The sequence below is a fragment of the Pungitius pungitius genome, chromosome 1, assembly GCF_949316345.1.
Source record: "Pungitius pungitius chromosome 1, fPunPun2.1, whole genome shotgun sequence".
In the NCBI taxonomy this organism is placed as follows: Eukaryota; Metazoa; Chordata; class Actinopteri; order Perciformes; family Gasterosteidae; genus Pungitius; species Pungitius pungitius.
The window spans coordinates 24,772,499-24,788,211 of NC_084900.1; the positions used below are offsets into that span (position 1 = coordinate 24,772,499).

General features: G+C 44.6%; 1 protein-coding gene across 1 annotated transcript in view; it reads left to right on the top strand.

Annotated features, from left to right (window-relative positions):
* The first annotated feature begins 10,464 nt into the window (after positions 1–10,464).
* Positions 10,465–15,713, top strand: part of ajap1 (adherens junctions associated protein 1) — a 35,035-nt gene continuing 29,786 nt past the window's right edge. Inside the window, exon 1 of the mRNA XM_037478531.2 lies at positions 10,465–10,830. Within this exon, the coding sequence (XP_037334428.1) occupies positions 10,802–10,830 (29 nt within the window). The 5' untranslated portion in view covers positions 10,465–10,801. The remainder of the gene's footprint in view (positions 10,831–15,713) is intronic.

Below are 15,713 nucleotides of genomic sequence, written 5' to 3' on the forward strand. Positions count from 1 at the left end.
GCGCGTGTGAAGTGCTAAACATGCCGCTGCTATACAGTTAGACTCCAAAATGTATTCATCAGCTGCTTTTTACAGTTCCAATGAGGCCAAGCGTCTGTGCACCGGAGAACCTGCACATGTGAACATGAACATGTGGATTTGAAGGTGTGCCGCTACATGAACTTTGTTACTCCATAACAACGTCCCTGTGATAAGTCTTTAAGCCACCTCGATGTACACATGCACATGTGGAGACGCTGCCTGTTCTGCAGGAGTGGTTTGGAGACAGTTATGGACATTTTGATACATTTTTCCTGCTATGACTTCATACTAAGCTGACGCGCCCTCTTCTGCCAAAGGTCAAGCTGTGAACTCTTCTGCGACAAGTACTTTGCACGTTGAGTTATCTTTTCAAACGATTTCCTAAAAAGCAGCAATTGGAGCAAATGCATTTTTAAGTTTCTTCAATGGCTGATTTAGCCTTGAGGAACATTTATTTTTCTGTGGTTAGTAATTAACTGGCAAACGATGACGATGTGAGCTGCCGTTAAAAGTGTGTCTCTTTTAAAGCCCCATAAAAACTCTTTTCCTAACATTTTTCCTAAAAGGGCCCTCTTGGTTGTGGGTGTTGATTAATTCTTCACGAACAACACACACTTTTTTCAGGGCGACAGGATCCATTAAACAGTGGAAACCGCACAAATGGAGTTAAGTTAACAGCAGATGTTTTTTTCTCGGCTGCAATTTGAGTTTTAATGACAAGGAAATATATCTTGATAATCTTTGACTCCTTTGAAGCCCTCTTGGTTACAGTCTCCTTCCATTATGGACCCAAGCTTCTGCCTAATGTTCTCTTTTAACCTTGAAAACGTATATTTTCTAATATCAGCAAATTCCACATCTCCTTATCACACGATGATGCCCTGGTATGACCGTTTCAAATGCGTTTCCTCATCGTTGCTCAAGTCTTTTATTAATGGTGACTCCGTTTTTACTTAGGCTGGTGGGTTTTGTTGAATCGTCTGTTTGAATCCCTGTCCGCTCTAAATGAAAATGCATTCAGCTTATTTCATTTATCATAAGCCTATAGTCTGGGGCCGTCTCTGCATTTCCTCCCATTTCTCATAAATAATTGAACGAGTCATTTTATCTACAGTGAAGGGCTGTGTTAGCAGGCACAAGAGCGGACTGCTATTTAATTGCATTATTTAAGGCTCAATTAAATATGAGCATTTGATTGAATACAATACATGGGACATCTTCAAAGCAAACAGAGCTATTTTAGATGCTACCCTTCATGTCCAGAAGTCCAATGATTTTATGACTATCATTCATTTTGCCGTGTTTAGCTCTGTCCATTGGACAAATTGAAATTTAAGGATTGACCAACAACCATTTAAAAGCATTTATTAGTTTAAAATGTATTAGTCACATAATTTACTACCTCGGTAAACATTGTAAGCATCAGTCATGAGAGCATTATTCATTTAGTAAATTATAGTTCTTATTATATATTATTATTATATGTTCAGAGTCAAATAAACAATAAGACAGGTTATGCTTCATGGAGGGGCTTCCTAGTGATATTCCTGTCTGGGAGTTTTCCTCTTACAACTTGAATCCTTTCACTTACTTAAAAAAAAAAATGAAATGCATATTTTGATCTGTTAGTGACTCACATTTTGGATTAATTATCCCCCGAATAGAGCCGTCGACCTTGAAAACACAAGTGTTAGTAGAGCGGCATCTCTATGCGCACTCATCCTATGATGGCCATTAATACCCGAAACACAATTCAAGAGAGTCTGTCCGCCAGCTGTGTTGGAATGACAGCGCTTGAGGAACTCTCGTCATATGACCCTGCCTTTAAAACAGCAGAAAAGCTAAAAGGGCATTTACACTCTCCTGCAAATGAAGGCATGCTGCCCAGGAAGAGCAGCAAGTAGGTGATCCCTTTTGAAGCCAGTCATTATTCCCCTGATTAGGTACAGGTTACACGGAGGGGACATTTTCGTGGTTGAATTATGGCCACGGATTTATGACGGAACCTTTTATAATCTGTATTTAAATATCCATTTCTCATTGAGATCATTACGATGGTAGGATCAGAGAATGGCACCCCAAACCCTGTCGTAAGAATGAAACTTTGACATTATGGAGGAGGGAGGCCATCCAGTCACAAATTTGTGCAACTTCTAATGGAAACAATTTCACCAGGAACTAGTTTTAATCTCATGCGATTCAAATTATTCATAATGGTGGTTTTAATTTCATCCTCAAATGTCACTCTGGGACGTGTAATCACAGTTTCTGAATATTCAAGAATTAATTTGAAAAGTTTCCACACGAGGCTTTGCGGCGAAGTCTTATTGTGCCAATCAGCCTGGACTTATGCTGGAATACCTTTTGCGAGCACGTAAAGGTCAAAACACAGAGTGAAAAATGGTCGTGCAATGCGGTCACGGCTAAATGTGGGTGTATTCAAATGTGAACCCTCTTGGGGTGAAGTTAAATATGCATATACGGACTGTAAGCAGCTCAACTCATTCAGGGGGGGGGGATGGAAACCGCCTAGTGGCTCGCTCATGGGTCCGGCACCGACAAAAACAAAACAACAAATTAGCCCACAGCGCCACATTTAACTAATGCGCACCCTCCCAGGAATAAGTCCAACAATCGTTTAACCTTTTAAAGTTGTTCCTGTGTAGGCGTCTGCTCAGTAGCTCCGGGAGGAGGGGGGTTGCTGGACTTGTTTACTCATTACAGTGCAAACTACAGCGTTCTTTGGTTGTTTCTTGACACAGCTTAGTTGTATTTCTATAATTCTGTGACCACCTCTCCTCGTTGGGCCGGTTTTATAGCAACGGAAGCGCACCCGACGTCTTACTTTGGTAACTGTGTTATGTGCATGTGTTTTGAAGACACCTTTGACCGACCGAAGACTAATAGAACATCTATTTACTTTTGCTGGTGAGTGATTTGCAATGAATACTTGTTTTTGATTCTTCAGGTAACTTACCAAATATTGCTGCCCTGTCCCACTGTCACACGTGCCCATTTGTTGGTACTGTCTTTGTGTCTAGTATCAGCATAGACTCTGTTTTTTTCTATTAATGCATGATCTGGCCAAGCTTTCTGTATGTCAAGAGATGCGTATTATTACAATCAGTATTGTTGAATCAGGGTTAATTTTAAAACCATGACGCTCCATCTCAGATCACCCAGCCCCTTGACTCATAATGAGAAAACGCCTCATGCCCGTGTGCGTAATATCTGTTCAGCTGAGCATTATGTAAGGGTTGATTGGGTAAAAAAAGGACCAGGCTCCCCACCATTGCGGTGATGCTAGGCTAAATCTTATACGCGGCTTGAGGCTTCGGATTAAATGTGTTCATCTGTTGCATTGCCAGCGGCAAAACACCCAGATACACATTAGAAAACAACTTAGCGTTGAAATAATTACGAGTCCATAGAATTATCCCAATAGCAAATTTTGGTTGGAAGTCAGTATGTACCCATGTGCTTGATATGCGTGGGTTTTTCACAGTGTGTGGGTGGGTGACAATTAAATGAGGGGAATAAATGTAATCACTGTCAGTTGATGAAAAAAAGAGGTCCGTCTCACTTCCTCCTACTAAAGCCCTAACGGAACAAGAGGACCTCAACCAGATGCACGGAGCCACTCTGCTGGTGCTCTTGCTCCCCCTCAAGTGACAAATGACTGATCCTGCATTTACATGAGCTTTGCATATTAATAAAGCTGCTCCAGAGAGGAACATGCCTTCTCCATCAGAGGGTCTGGCCTTGTTCCAAGGCTTCATCGAATGATTGTTTTGCGTCTCGTTTGAGATAGCTCCATCCCAGTCATCGCTGAGAAGCATTCGTGGGCAGACCTGAGAAATGGGGTTTATCTTATCAGCTGTTAAACCGCTGCGAAAATGAAACAGAACAGCGATCAAACAAGAGAAACCCTTGCCTCCAGCCAGACATCGCACCAGCTTTATCGTCTGCTGTTCGCAATGTGCAACCTGCATCACTCACATTGACTGAGCCCTGTTGATTTATTATTGGGTTTTTTTTGGTCCATCCATACAGCTTTATTTTACAGCAATAACTGATCTGACTGAGAAAAAAAAAATCAGGTAATACAATCGAGTAGTTGTATCTGTTTTTGCTTCCATTGATTGCTGCTCCCAGTGGACAGCGACGTCAGAGGTGAATTTGATCAGTGCAACTGTTTCACAGCAGATCCTTGACCTTACAGAGGGGGGTGGCTACATGATGACTGAACAGATGAATGCATGATTTGAACGTCTCCCCCCGAGCGATTAACAGGGTCAAGCACTGGTGAAAGCAACAAGCTTTCGTCAATAAGGGGCTGATGAAGCCTTTTCCAAAACCGATCAACCATCTCATCCGCTGTGACTGTGGTTTGGATGGAAAAATTAACGACCGGGAGACTTTGAATGTGCAGGTCGTCCGTACAACCCTTCACCACTCGCAGGACAAATTTGAAGGCAACAACTGAGATAAATAAATAGATAGATACATAGTTACTTCACTAAACACGCAAATATAAATGTTTCAGCAACAGCAGCAGTAGTAGTACAGGACAGGAACGATCTTCTGTATCTGTCCTGCTGCTCTGTCCATGCAGCAGGTGGTCTCACAGAGCCACCAGTTGCAGCTCTTTGCATCAGGTAGATGATGACGTCGCCCACTCCCACACGAGGCTGCAGAGGGTGAAGTGAGGATTTCACCTGCGGTCGGAGGAGGGCCGGGACAAGCCCTCTCCGTGTCAAAGATGTGTAGCACATCAGACAGCTGGGTGACATGACTTCAGGGCCCTGGGGCCGATGCTTTAGACAGGTGGAGACTCTCCAGCTGTCTCCTCACCTGGCTACCTTCTTTTCCACAAAATATCTGTATTTGGCAATTTCATGGCTTGGGAAGCTTTCAACATAACTTTGATAATGATTTTTTTTAATAAAAACATCCTGTTTTCACCTGGCGTTATAACTGTGACCCACAGAGCCACTGGTTCCATCCACATGGAAAATAAAAGAAATTAGAAGAAGTTCCAATCGTCCAAGGTGTTTGAAATGCAGGTGCTATACCTCTATGGGCTTTTCAAACATGATAAACATCGAAAAAGCCAACGAAAGCGATTCTTGTTAGTTGTGTAATGTAATGTAATGCTGCAGTTGATGAAGTAGTGGGGAGTTATTAAGAGTTTTCTTGGATCATATTAGGGAGCCTCTGTGTTATTATTACACTACTCTCATAAGTATAGTCTCAACTCATAACATGGGTCCCCAAGAGGGTACTTCTGTCAGAAAGAACATTCTCACTGTAACACTATTTACTGTGTAATATTCTGTCATCTGCCATTGTTCTTCTCTCCTAACTCCAGGTTAAATCCTTGGCCACTTGTTCCTTAATACAACTACTGAAACCGTTAACTATGCTCCAACTATTTTTATATGCTGGTTCCCAACAGCAGGATTTGAATGCCAACGATTTTAAGCATTTTTGTAATGAAATGTGTAAATTGGGCCGAACACAAAGCTTTAGATTGGGGTTGTAGATGAAATGATCTTTTCTCACTTACACCTCCTCATGAGCACGTGGCATTCACCTAACGCGTCTGTCTAGTTTTAAAGGGTTTTGTGACTCAAACTTTTTTGAACGAGCGAATAAAAGTTATAATTCTTGCCATTTCTCTATGAGAAGCTGTCCCATATGGTGCCTCCCCCCCCCACCCCCCAGAGAGTTTTAGAGTGAACACAGAAATATGATCTCACCCATAAATTATATTTTAAAGTAATAGCATATGCACAGCGTTACTGCTGTAAGTACTCACTAGTGCACTCGATGCTTATTATTCCAGCGCAGAGATTCAAAAGAAATGTTTAAATAGTATAGAAGCCTACTATTTAGTATGATTCACCGTTCATCAAAGACATCTAAAAAGTCCAGCATTTAAATTGAATGCTTTTTTCCTGTTGTTGTCTACTCTGCTTTTTCTTGCTGGTCCTTGAAGTCGCTGTAGTTACAGTTACTAATTACAGTTATACTAATCCATCTTTGCATATAGTTATACTGTACAGTATGTTATTTCATCATTGGCTGCCGTCTACCTTGACTGACCACCAGTGTTTGCTGTCTGCATCTCAGAACTGCACTGTGATGGCAGACCGTTTAGTCTCACAGGGTTTCAGAGCAAGGAGCAAAGACCGAAGCTGTTATCCGGCAGCCGTCCGGTGGTACCGGACCACATATTGAGCAGGAGAGCGCCAACACGTTTTGGAATCCTCTCTACTTTTTGGGTTAAGGATTTTTTGGGATCCAGGCCTGTACTTAGAATAGCTATGTGCTTACTCTACCTACACTGTTTAGTCATTGGCAGTGTGAAAGGGAAGCAGAGGTATGCAGGTGAACACTAATCCTGTACGTCATACTGGGAAATACTGGCCGGACTCGCAATCAGTGTAAAGATCAGATCAAATTTGAGTGAGTGTATGTGGTTATTTAAAACACACACACAAATATTTAATATTTATTCCAACATAAAATTGGAAAAGCTTGCGCCGAGCTTAAGTCTATTTAAGGACGCTGATTGGCTAAATTGTACATTTTTTTATTTAATCAGCCATCGGCTAAAGTGCTTCTTAGACTTTAGCTTGCCCCTAAAACACGCATGAAGACAGGAAAAATGGCAGCGACGTGCAGGAAAAGCTTTAATATTTTGCGCATATCTTATTTTACAAACATTGGAGGTCTACATTTCTCGTTTTAAAAATACAAAAATTGACAAAAAAAGAAAGGGCACTGAAGATGGGGCGACGCCCCGCTGCCGTCTATCGGCCAGCCGCCACTGGCATAGTCTCACTTTCAGCGGCGAATCGCAGACAGACCTGCTAACCGGTGAAGAAAATCCAGGGTCCTGTGACATACAGGGGGGGGGGGGGGTGGAGCCGGAATGAGGTGCGATTGACCTTGTTGACGTCTCTCCCTTTATTAGCAGCGGTAGTGACCTGGCGAGAAAAAAAACAACAACAAAAACACCACGCAGAGCGGAAGGAGAGATGCCTTGTTGCTGTGAGCACTTTGTGAATCAATAAACGTGCTGAACACCAGCAAAGTGTCCAGCTCAATCGGCGCACCCAAAAAAGAGCCCCCGGATAACCTCAGAGAAGTGAAAGAAAGAAAGAAACACCTCCTGGCCGCAGGGAAACGTGACGACCCTCACTTTTCCGCTCCCAGCTATGTTTTTTTGGTGTTTTGGCTCCCAAAACTTCTTTCACTTTGGATCAAAGCCTCAGACGGCTGCAGAGTGCACCACCAACTGTTTCCTCAGTTAAAAAGATACACAAAGGGGATTTAAAAAAAGGAAGGCCAGAAGGCTGCTTGACTGAACTGTTGCCTGATGAGAACCATGTAAAAGTCACCATATTTGATGTCTGCTACCCCATCAAGACCACGGCCATAAAGCCCCCTCTGAAGCATCAAATTCCCCCTGCGAGCTTAAACTGTGCCCACAACTGCTGTACAGAATGACTCCATCCAGCTCAGCAGATACACAGCAATACTCAAATACCTCCTCTTCCTTTCAATTCACACTCTCGAGGCGGGGTGTTAATGGCTTACACAACAGATGTTTAGCATGCTGCGTTTAGGTCCATGTGAGCCGAAGCCACCCACGGTCTTCGACATGCATGACAACCTGTGACTCTGTCTCCGAGGCAAAAAAGGAGCGCTGCATCACACTGCTGCTGCCTGCGTGGACCAACGGGGAGACAAACAGGCGCGCGAGCGCGGGCGCACGAGCACGCGCTCACGCGCGTGTGAGGCCAACGTGCAAAACGGCGAGTTTGGGAAAGAGAGTGTTAAACACGGGGGGGGGGGAAGAGAGAAGGAATAAGGCACAGAGGGGAAGAGAGCGATGGCAGCTTCCATCTGTCGGGGAGCCGCTGATGGGTTTTCCTCAGAGAGAGGTATCCACTTGGATCACAATGTATGTATACACACACTAATGCAGTAATGAGAGCTATTTGACAGAAGTGTGCTATATGGCTACAATTAGAAAGGGGAGGCAAGTTGCCTCATCGCGTGTGGAGCAGTCGATTTTATAAACAGCTGCAGTTCATCTTGACTGGGATGGAGAGGCCCTGATCAAGGCTGTCCTAAGGTGCCGGAGTCCGATGGAGCAACACAACCACACCTGAGGCAGGGAGGGAGAAGCACGGGTCTCTTTTCCTTTCTAACAATTAATCTCTCCAGAGTTGAGAGTGTGTGCACAAAACAAGTCCAAATGCAGGGAGTATAAACACTTCAGCCCTGTAAATTATTTATATTCTTCATCCCAGGAAAAGGCCAAAGCCGCCGCAAAGGCTAAAACAGGTGCGATGTGTTCATCGGGTTGACACTTTGACCCCGAGGTGTACACGAAAGGCCGCCACGTTCTCTAATTTTCTCACGCAAGAGTTGATCTTGTCGTGGGTAATATTTCCACCTATAACTCGCTGTGCAGTCATAACAGCACATTGATTCTAATCTGATGGGATTTTTCCCTACTGCTGGCATCTTGCTGTATGTGTGCAAAAAGCCTCCAGGATGACAGTTTAATGCTGTATTCATCTCATATGGGAAGGATGGTAGAAAAGTACCTGTCACTTCTGCATTCAGCTGCGAACAACACCGTTAACCTCAGCTTAGGAGAAGTTACGGTATCACCACTGTGAAGCTGGGGGTGATGGGATGGATCCTGACATGTGAGACTTTACAATTACAATTCTGTTTTTATTGATATATTTACATATAAACAATCACACTTTTTATGTTTCAGGGCATGGCTTTTTTTGTAAAAGGAGCGGATCATATCTACAAAGTTAAGCTTTTCGAAGCATTTTCGATGCTCCAAGCTAAATCTAAATCTTCAAGTGTTGTAAAATATGTAGCCCTTTCTTTTCAGCTCCATCCGCAGCATGGCTGTAGGGATGGCAATATCTGTGCGCTGTCTGACACTTTGCTGCGGAGTGAAATACCAAAACAACTGTTTGATGAGTTACCATGAGGGGAAAAGGTCATGGTGGCCTACAGAAGACGAGCGATGCCCTGAATTTTAGCTCTCATGTCACTGTGAGGCTGACACTTTTGTTTCTAGGGAAATGTCTCAGCAGTCAAGTAGTTTCATTTATTTCTCTCTCAAATGTGACGCAAACAAAGCCCTCACAATCAGTACAGTGCGTCCAACCTTAAGGAGCACATTACTTTATATTTTTCAAGCTGCAAACTAAATTACATCACTGGACTTTGAGAAAACAAATCTTTGGGTTTAATATTTATTTATGTTTCCAAATTTATAGAAATCTGCATTTTGGTTGCTTTTTTTAACCATCTCGCAAGGTGGATTCTGAGTTGGACTGGGGACTAATCTGCGTGATGAAAGGATGGAACGCTATCGGCTTCCAATCCGACCCCCTCTCGGTAAGCGCTTTGTGGCATTACAATCATTTAGTGGCTAGCTGTATGCTAGTTAGCGTTAACTAGCGTGGCCTGTTGCGCTCTGCTCCCCGCCACTAGGGGGCGACAACCGAGAGGCGACCGAAGGGTCTGTATCTCGATGCCCTCCTGCCTGCTAAGTAGTGCGGAGGGAGGTGGAGTACAAATCAATCTCATGTGGGATCTAAAAAACAGTAAGTCCATCAAAAATAATTTATTCTGCATGTAGCTATTTTCTAAGCGACTGCAGGTAGCTGTCATCTTCTGAAGGCCACGTCGTTTTTTCAACCCCCCCCTCCTCCAATACACTTAATCATGTCATGCCTAATCTGACGCACGATCATGCCTGACGTGACACTCCACCCGAATCAAGCGGGGCATCTTTTTTTGTCTTTAAAATGACGTCACGGTCGCGAGGCGCTCGGCGAGCAGGTCGTTTGTCAGTCTGAGAGACGAAGGGAAGCAGCAGGAGACGGAGCAGCCTCCCCTCCCCTCCCCTCCCCTCCTCTCCTCTCCAACGACACAACTCTCATTCCCGCTCCCTGCAACTCCCCTGAAACAACTGCCCACCTCCAGGATTCTCCGTCGTTCCCCCCTCCTCATTTTGTTTTTCAGTTGCACCTATTTTCTTTTGTATCTCTCTCACTTATTCTAACCCCTCCGCACCGCTCAACGTCACCAGAGATGTGATGTGTCTAATGAGGACCCCCTGTCAGCGGTGACTTGTCTCCTCCGTGCTTCGGAGAGCCAATCATCATCCTCCTCCTCGTCCCCCAAATTCTCTGGACTTTCATCTGCCTTTTAACGATGTAGGAGAAGGTGCGCTTTTATTTCATCGACGAGGATGCCAACTACATGTCTTTTTATTGGGTTTTTTCGCTCGCCGCATCTCACGCCTTTTTGTCCCTCGAGCCGGAAGTAGGATATGAGAGATTTCCACCAAGGCAAAGTTTGAGGGTCGATTCCCCCCCCCCCCCCCCCCCCCACACACACCCCCCCACGCTCCTCACCTGTCCGCGTGCGGGCGCGCGCGCCCTTTTCTCCGTGTGACAGAAAACATTATCGCCATTAAGGACAAGTGACGCGCAATTCGGAAAGAGACCCGAGTGTCGATTCCGCAGGTTCGGCGGCGTTGTTGGAGGGATTTGACGTGCGCAACGTTGAGGGATATGGCTTAAAGGATGGTTGCGTTGCTGACAGCCGGAGGACGGTCCGTCACTTGAGTGTTTCCATCAGCTATTTGTCGACTTTGGAGGAAACCTGACCTAAATGGGAGGCTACCTGGAGGACTGAGTCGGACTCGGCTGCCGAAAAAACAATGTGGATAAAACGGAGTGTTGCGCGCAGGTAAGACGCGAACGTTTATTTTATTTCAGGGCCGTGGAAATTCCAGTGGAATTTGCCATTTCTTGGGGGGTGGTGGGGGGGGGGGACGAAGAAACGTAACATTTCACACTGCACACCGCTGTTAGACAACATGTTGTCTTAGTGCTTTTTTCGTCTTTTAAAAAAATCTGCGCCACTGCAAGTTATGAGTCTGCTGGAATAGACGAGGAGATTTATATGTATCGATAAGTGTGGGGAAAAAAAGTGCAAACGTATTTACGGAACCAAAGTTTTCTACCACACCGACTCTTTTTCGTTGTAGTGTCGAGCCTAAGCGACGCCGTGACGGCGGAGCCTGTCATTCCGTCGGTTTTGTGATGTTTGAAGCGTCGAATATGATCGAAAATGTCCCACCCTGAACGCTGGGGGTCGCCAACAGTACGGTGCAAGACACGCACACACACACACACACACCCCTCACGAGCGCTCGCTCTCTCTAAACACACGTGTACGGACGCACCCGTTTCAACAGCCTCGAGGTCTGCCGGCTCTCGCTCTCGCTCTCTCTCTCTCTCTCTCTCTCTCTCTCTCTCTCTCTCTCTCTCTCTCTCTCTCTCTCTCTCTCTCTCTCTCTCTCTCTCTCACTTTGCGAGAAATAAGCACGCGAAAGAAGTTTCTCATGCAAAAACGCCCCATTCACAAGGTAATTAGTCGGTGAAAAGACATCACTTCATATTATGGAAGTGAAAGGGGGGGGGGGGGGGAGGGTGGAGGAGAGGATGGTGCCGCTTTACCTCATTCCTCACATTTAAATGTACATGTGCAAATGTGGGACCTAGGCTCAGAACAAACAAATGAAAGGATGCTTTATTTGTTTTTGTGATGAGTAAAATGATCATCCCCTTTATATAACCAGCATCTGCAAAAAAAAAAAAAAATGAAATGGAACTCACAAATTAGCCGTAAAATAGATTCAGAGGTGATGACACGCTGTGAAATGAGACCGAAGCTGCCAGCGGCGGGATCCTTCTGGCCACCTGCTGGATGTCGTTCCCACCAGTGGCTCTAATTCTCGCCCCCCCCCCCCCCCTTTATTTTTTATTTTTTCAACCGTTCATTTATTATGCATGACACACACTGTAGCTGCATCTTAGAGCTGACCCTGGCAGCGTAATGGCATTGTAAGGCGTAGTCAGAGCAGTTGCATAAGATGATGAAATGAAATGCATTTATGTTTCCATATCTCGAGATTGATCGTTGAGAGGCACGGAGAAACCAATTTCCATCCTTACAAATGTCCGTGTTGCAAAACGGGATGCGGGTCGAGCAGCAACTGAGGTTATGAACTTTTGTAATAACGTTTGTAATAATTCACCTTGTTCCAGATTGTTTTGGATCACAGGCTATAATACAGTATTTGTCTGTGATTGCTCTTCATCATGATGGCAGTGTCTGCTTTCTAGCATTCAATGTGTGGGATGAAGCATCGCTTTCCACTGGGTTTTCTTTCTTCAATTATTAGCTTTTAATAACAACAAGAAGAAGCCAGCAGTAATCTGAGTGCAGAGACGGCTTCTGTACCTGTTGGAACAAAGAATACAACACCTACAGCAACTTGACATGTGGGTGTAAATGCAACAGCACTGAGCCAGCAGCCTTGAGAGGAGGAGGAGGAGGAGGAGGAGGAGGATGGATGGATTCCTCATTAAAGCTGCAGATTTTGAACACTGACATTGGTTATTGTGTAAGTTTTCTCTTCAGCAATGTTAAATAGTGAGATACTTGGATATTATTGTGTTTTATTTTATGAGTAATTTGTAATACATTGACCACAAAGTGATTTAGTATTAGGTGATATGGGAATATAACTAGTTTAACTCTACAGCCTAGCTTTCAAACGTCTCATAGAAAAGAAACGTAGTAGCTGTAGTTTCTAAAAAAATACAGTTTGAATTATCAAAGATATCAAAGGTATATTTTTGAATGTCAAAAGACAATGAAACATGCCAATCAAAACCTCCCACAATGTATTTGATCCAAGTAGTTGGCCCCTAAGAAGACATAATAATAAACATTACTTAAATCAATGTTCAAAATAGGGTCAATTATTTTCTATGAATGTATGAACTTCCAAAGTGTGGTCGGAGCACTTGAAATAAGTTGGTGGAACACAGTCACAAACCTCAGAAAACAACTCCCCAGTCAACGTAATGGCATGTTTTCATTCATGTGTATGCGTCTCAAAGGAGATCAAGTCACTTTCCCGCGGTGGGCCCAGGGTTGGAACCAGCCTGAACCACCACGGGGGGGGGCTGACGATTTATTCCCTCCCAGGCTCGCCATCTACGGGCTCAATCCCTCGTGAACGCCATCAGCGGTTTTAGGTTTCCCCGCGGTGAGCCCTCCGCAACGCCGACGCCATCCGGAAAACCTCGGCACGCCGCAGCCGCTGCGTTAAAGACACCAGTTGTCTTTCAGCAGGGCTTAACTTGTCACTTTCCACCCGCCGACGAGCGCGAGACGTTAAATCCACGTGACCCCCACACATGTGTCTGACTTCCTGTAAATGATAGGGATTGGACCAGAGAGAAATGAAATGATGTTTAGTATGCTGTGTTTTACACCCGCTTGAAAAATGAAAAAAATAACTGCTTTGTATCTGAGTAATAGTGTGATTGGGATTACTGTCACTGGCTTAATGAAACAAGGTTTCTAATGTATTATACTATTACACTCCCCACGAGGTGCTATCTCCAGTGAGAAACAATCTCTCTTGCGCAACAGCCATCAGTCAAAAGCAGCGGCGTGCGACCGGCCGCTGTGGACGGGTCCATCAGACACTCACATATTCCTGTGATTTAGGTGCCATCTTAATAGCCTCTATGAGGGTTATTAGCTGGGCCTCTCTGGAGCGTGATTAACCTAATTTGCAGTGAAATAGGCTGCGTTGCCTCCCCGAGATCGTAGCCTCCGGAGATGTGTGTGTGTGTGTATGTGTGTGTGTGCGTGCCGTAAACACCCTGTGCTCAGCAGTCTGCTTAATCCAGAAGGACCAGAACAGGTTGTCCCCGTGAAACGGCGTGAGAGACAAAACAGACATTTTACAGCTGTTTGGAAATACAACCAAGCCGATGCTGAGTTCGGTCGCTGAAGCACACATGTGATGTGAAGTAGGAGGCACAAGGATGTTTAGCCTATGTTGCTTTTGGAAAACTCACAATTTGATTTTTAATTCCTGATCTGTTGGCAAATGGTTTATCATATGCACTGAAAACTAAAATATCTTTTTGGAACTTTAAAAAGGATTCAGAGCATTTTTGGACAGTAGATCAAACTGATTGTTGTTCAGAGGAGGGCTAATAACTTGTTTTTGTGCCACTGACAACTTATGAAACCGCAATGATGGGCCTTGGACAAATTAGTGTTAAAAATGTGTTGTTTGAGACGAATCAATGAGCTACTTGGGCCAACAATGACACTGCTGTCTTCCGTAGCTAAAAGCCCCTCATTCAGGGCCCAGCAAAGTGCCAGCATCCCTCAGCCTGATTGGGTTTAACGACCAGCTTGTCCAGTTTGGGCAACGTGAGAAAGTGTGTGTTTCTATCGCACATCCATCCCACTGGGAAGGAACTCACAGCCCATAAACCCACCGGTACGCGGCTCATACTTGATTCACGTAGTGAGCCTTCTGCTGGATCGATACTGCCTCTACAAAGGATCCGCTTTATCCGTCATGGCTCTCCCCGCTAACCGTCCTTCTCCAGGCACCGGCAAGGCGCCTCTCAGAGGTCCACTTTCCACAAAAAAAAATACTTCATAAATGAACCAAAGAAAGCTCTCCCCGGAGAATTGGGCCCAAAATGAAAAAGTTGCTGGTGAGAAGCTGAGCTGATGCAGCCATTGTTCTGCTTGTCTGATGCTTTTTGTGTTGTTGTTCTTTATTTCTTAGTTCACACTATTCCCTGTGCTCTTTACAGCCCCTGCTTATCTTTCTGAGCATGTGGGTCATGTACACTGCAGTGAGAGTAATTAATGGGATGATGCAACACCCTGGCTGTTACTTCTAAGACCCCCTCACACCGCACACATATCTGGAATCGCATACTCATTTTCTATTCATGCCAACGATGACGTCAAATTGAGTATCTAGTGCGTCCCGACTGCACGGTTTGTGAAAATGGTGTTGAAAAATGAGTTGAGACATTTTCAGAGACTGAGTATATTCTCTGTGGTAATGGCAGACTTAATCATTAATTTGGTATACAGGAAGTGGAACGTCGGTATGCGATTTGCAACGCCACAACTACCCTTCCTATTGTTTTTACGTCTACCACTTTGTACGATGTTCAGAGGTCAGCAATGCAACGACGGTTCGTACATTTCAACCAGAGAGGCAGCTGCCACAGCTCAGCCTTACAGGCATGGATGGAGTTTGTGTGTGTGTTGCACAGTACCCGAAGCACATTGTAGATTTCATCGAATATTTGCCTCCCATGGGCCTGCCACACAGAAGCAATCCATAAATCTCCAGATCTCTTTGGAGAGTCAGCTCTATCTCACATACATATATACAGTATATATACAGAGGAGAGCTAAACTCCTACACCTCAAAGCCAAACACCTGCCCAGCAGCTTGTATTAAAAAAAAAAACACAACCAACACACAGAGATAATTGAAGGCAGGATGTTGTTATGTGACAAGGTGAGTCCAAGGGAGGACAGGTGGGCAGTCGGATTGCAGCAATTTTCTCAGCCAAGTCACTTGTCTCCGAGGTGACGTCTAAATTAAGGAGTTATGGATGACTACTGTACATTTCGAAATGCTGTATTCTGTTTTGTCAGTCATAATAAGAGTTTATGCAGGTCGTTGTAAAGGGGATAATGTACCTGAGAGCAGCGCTTGT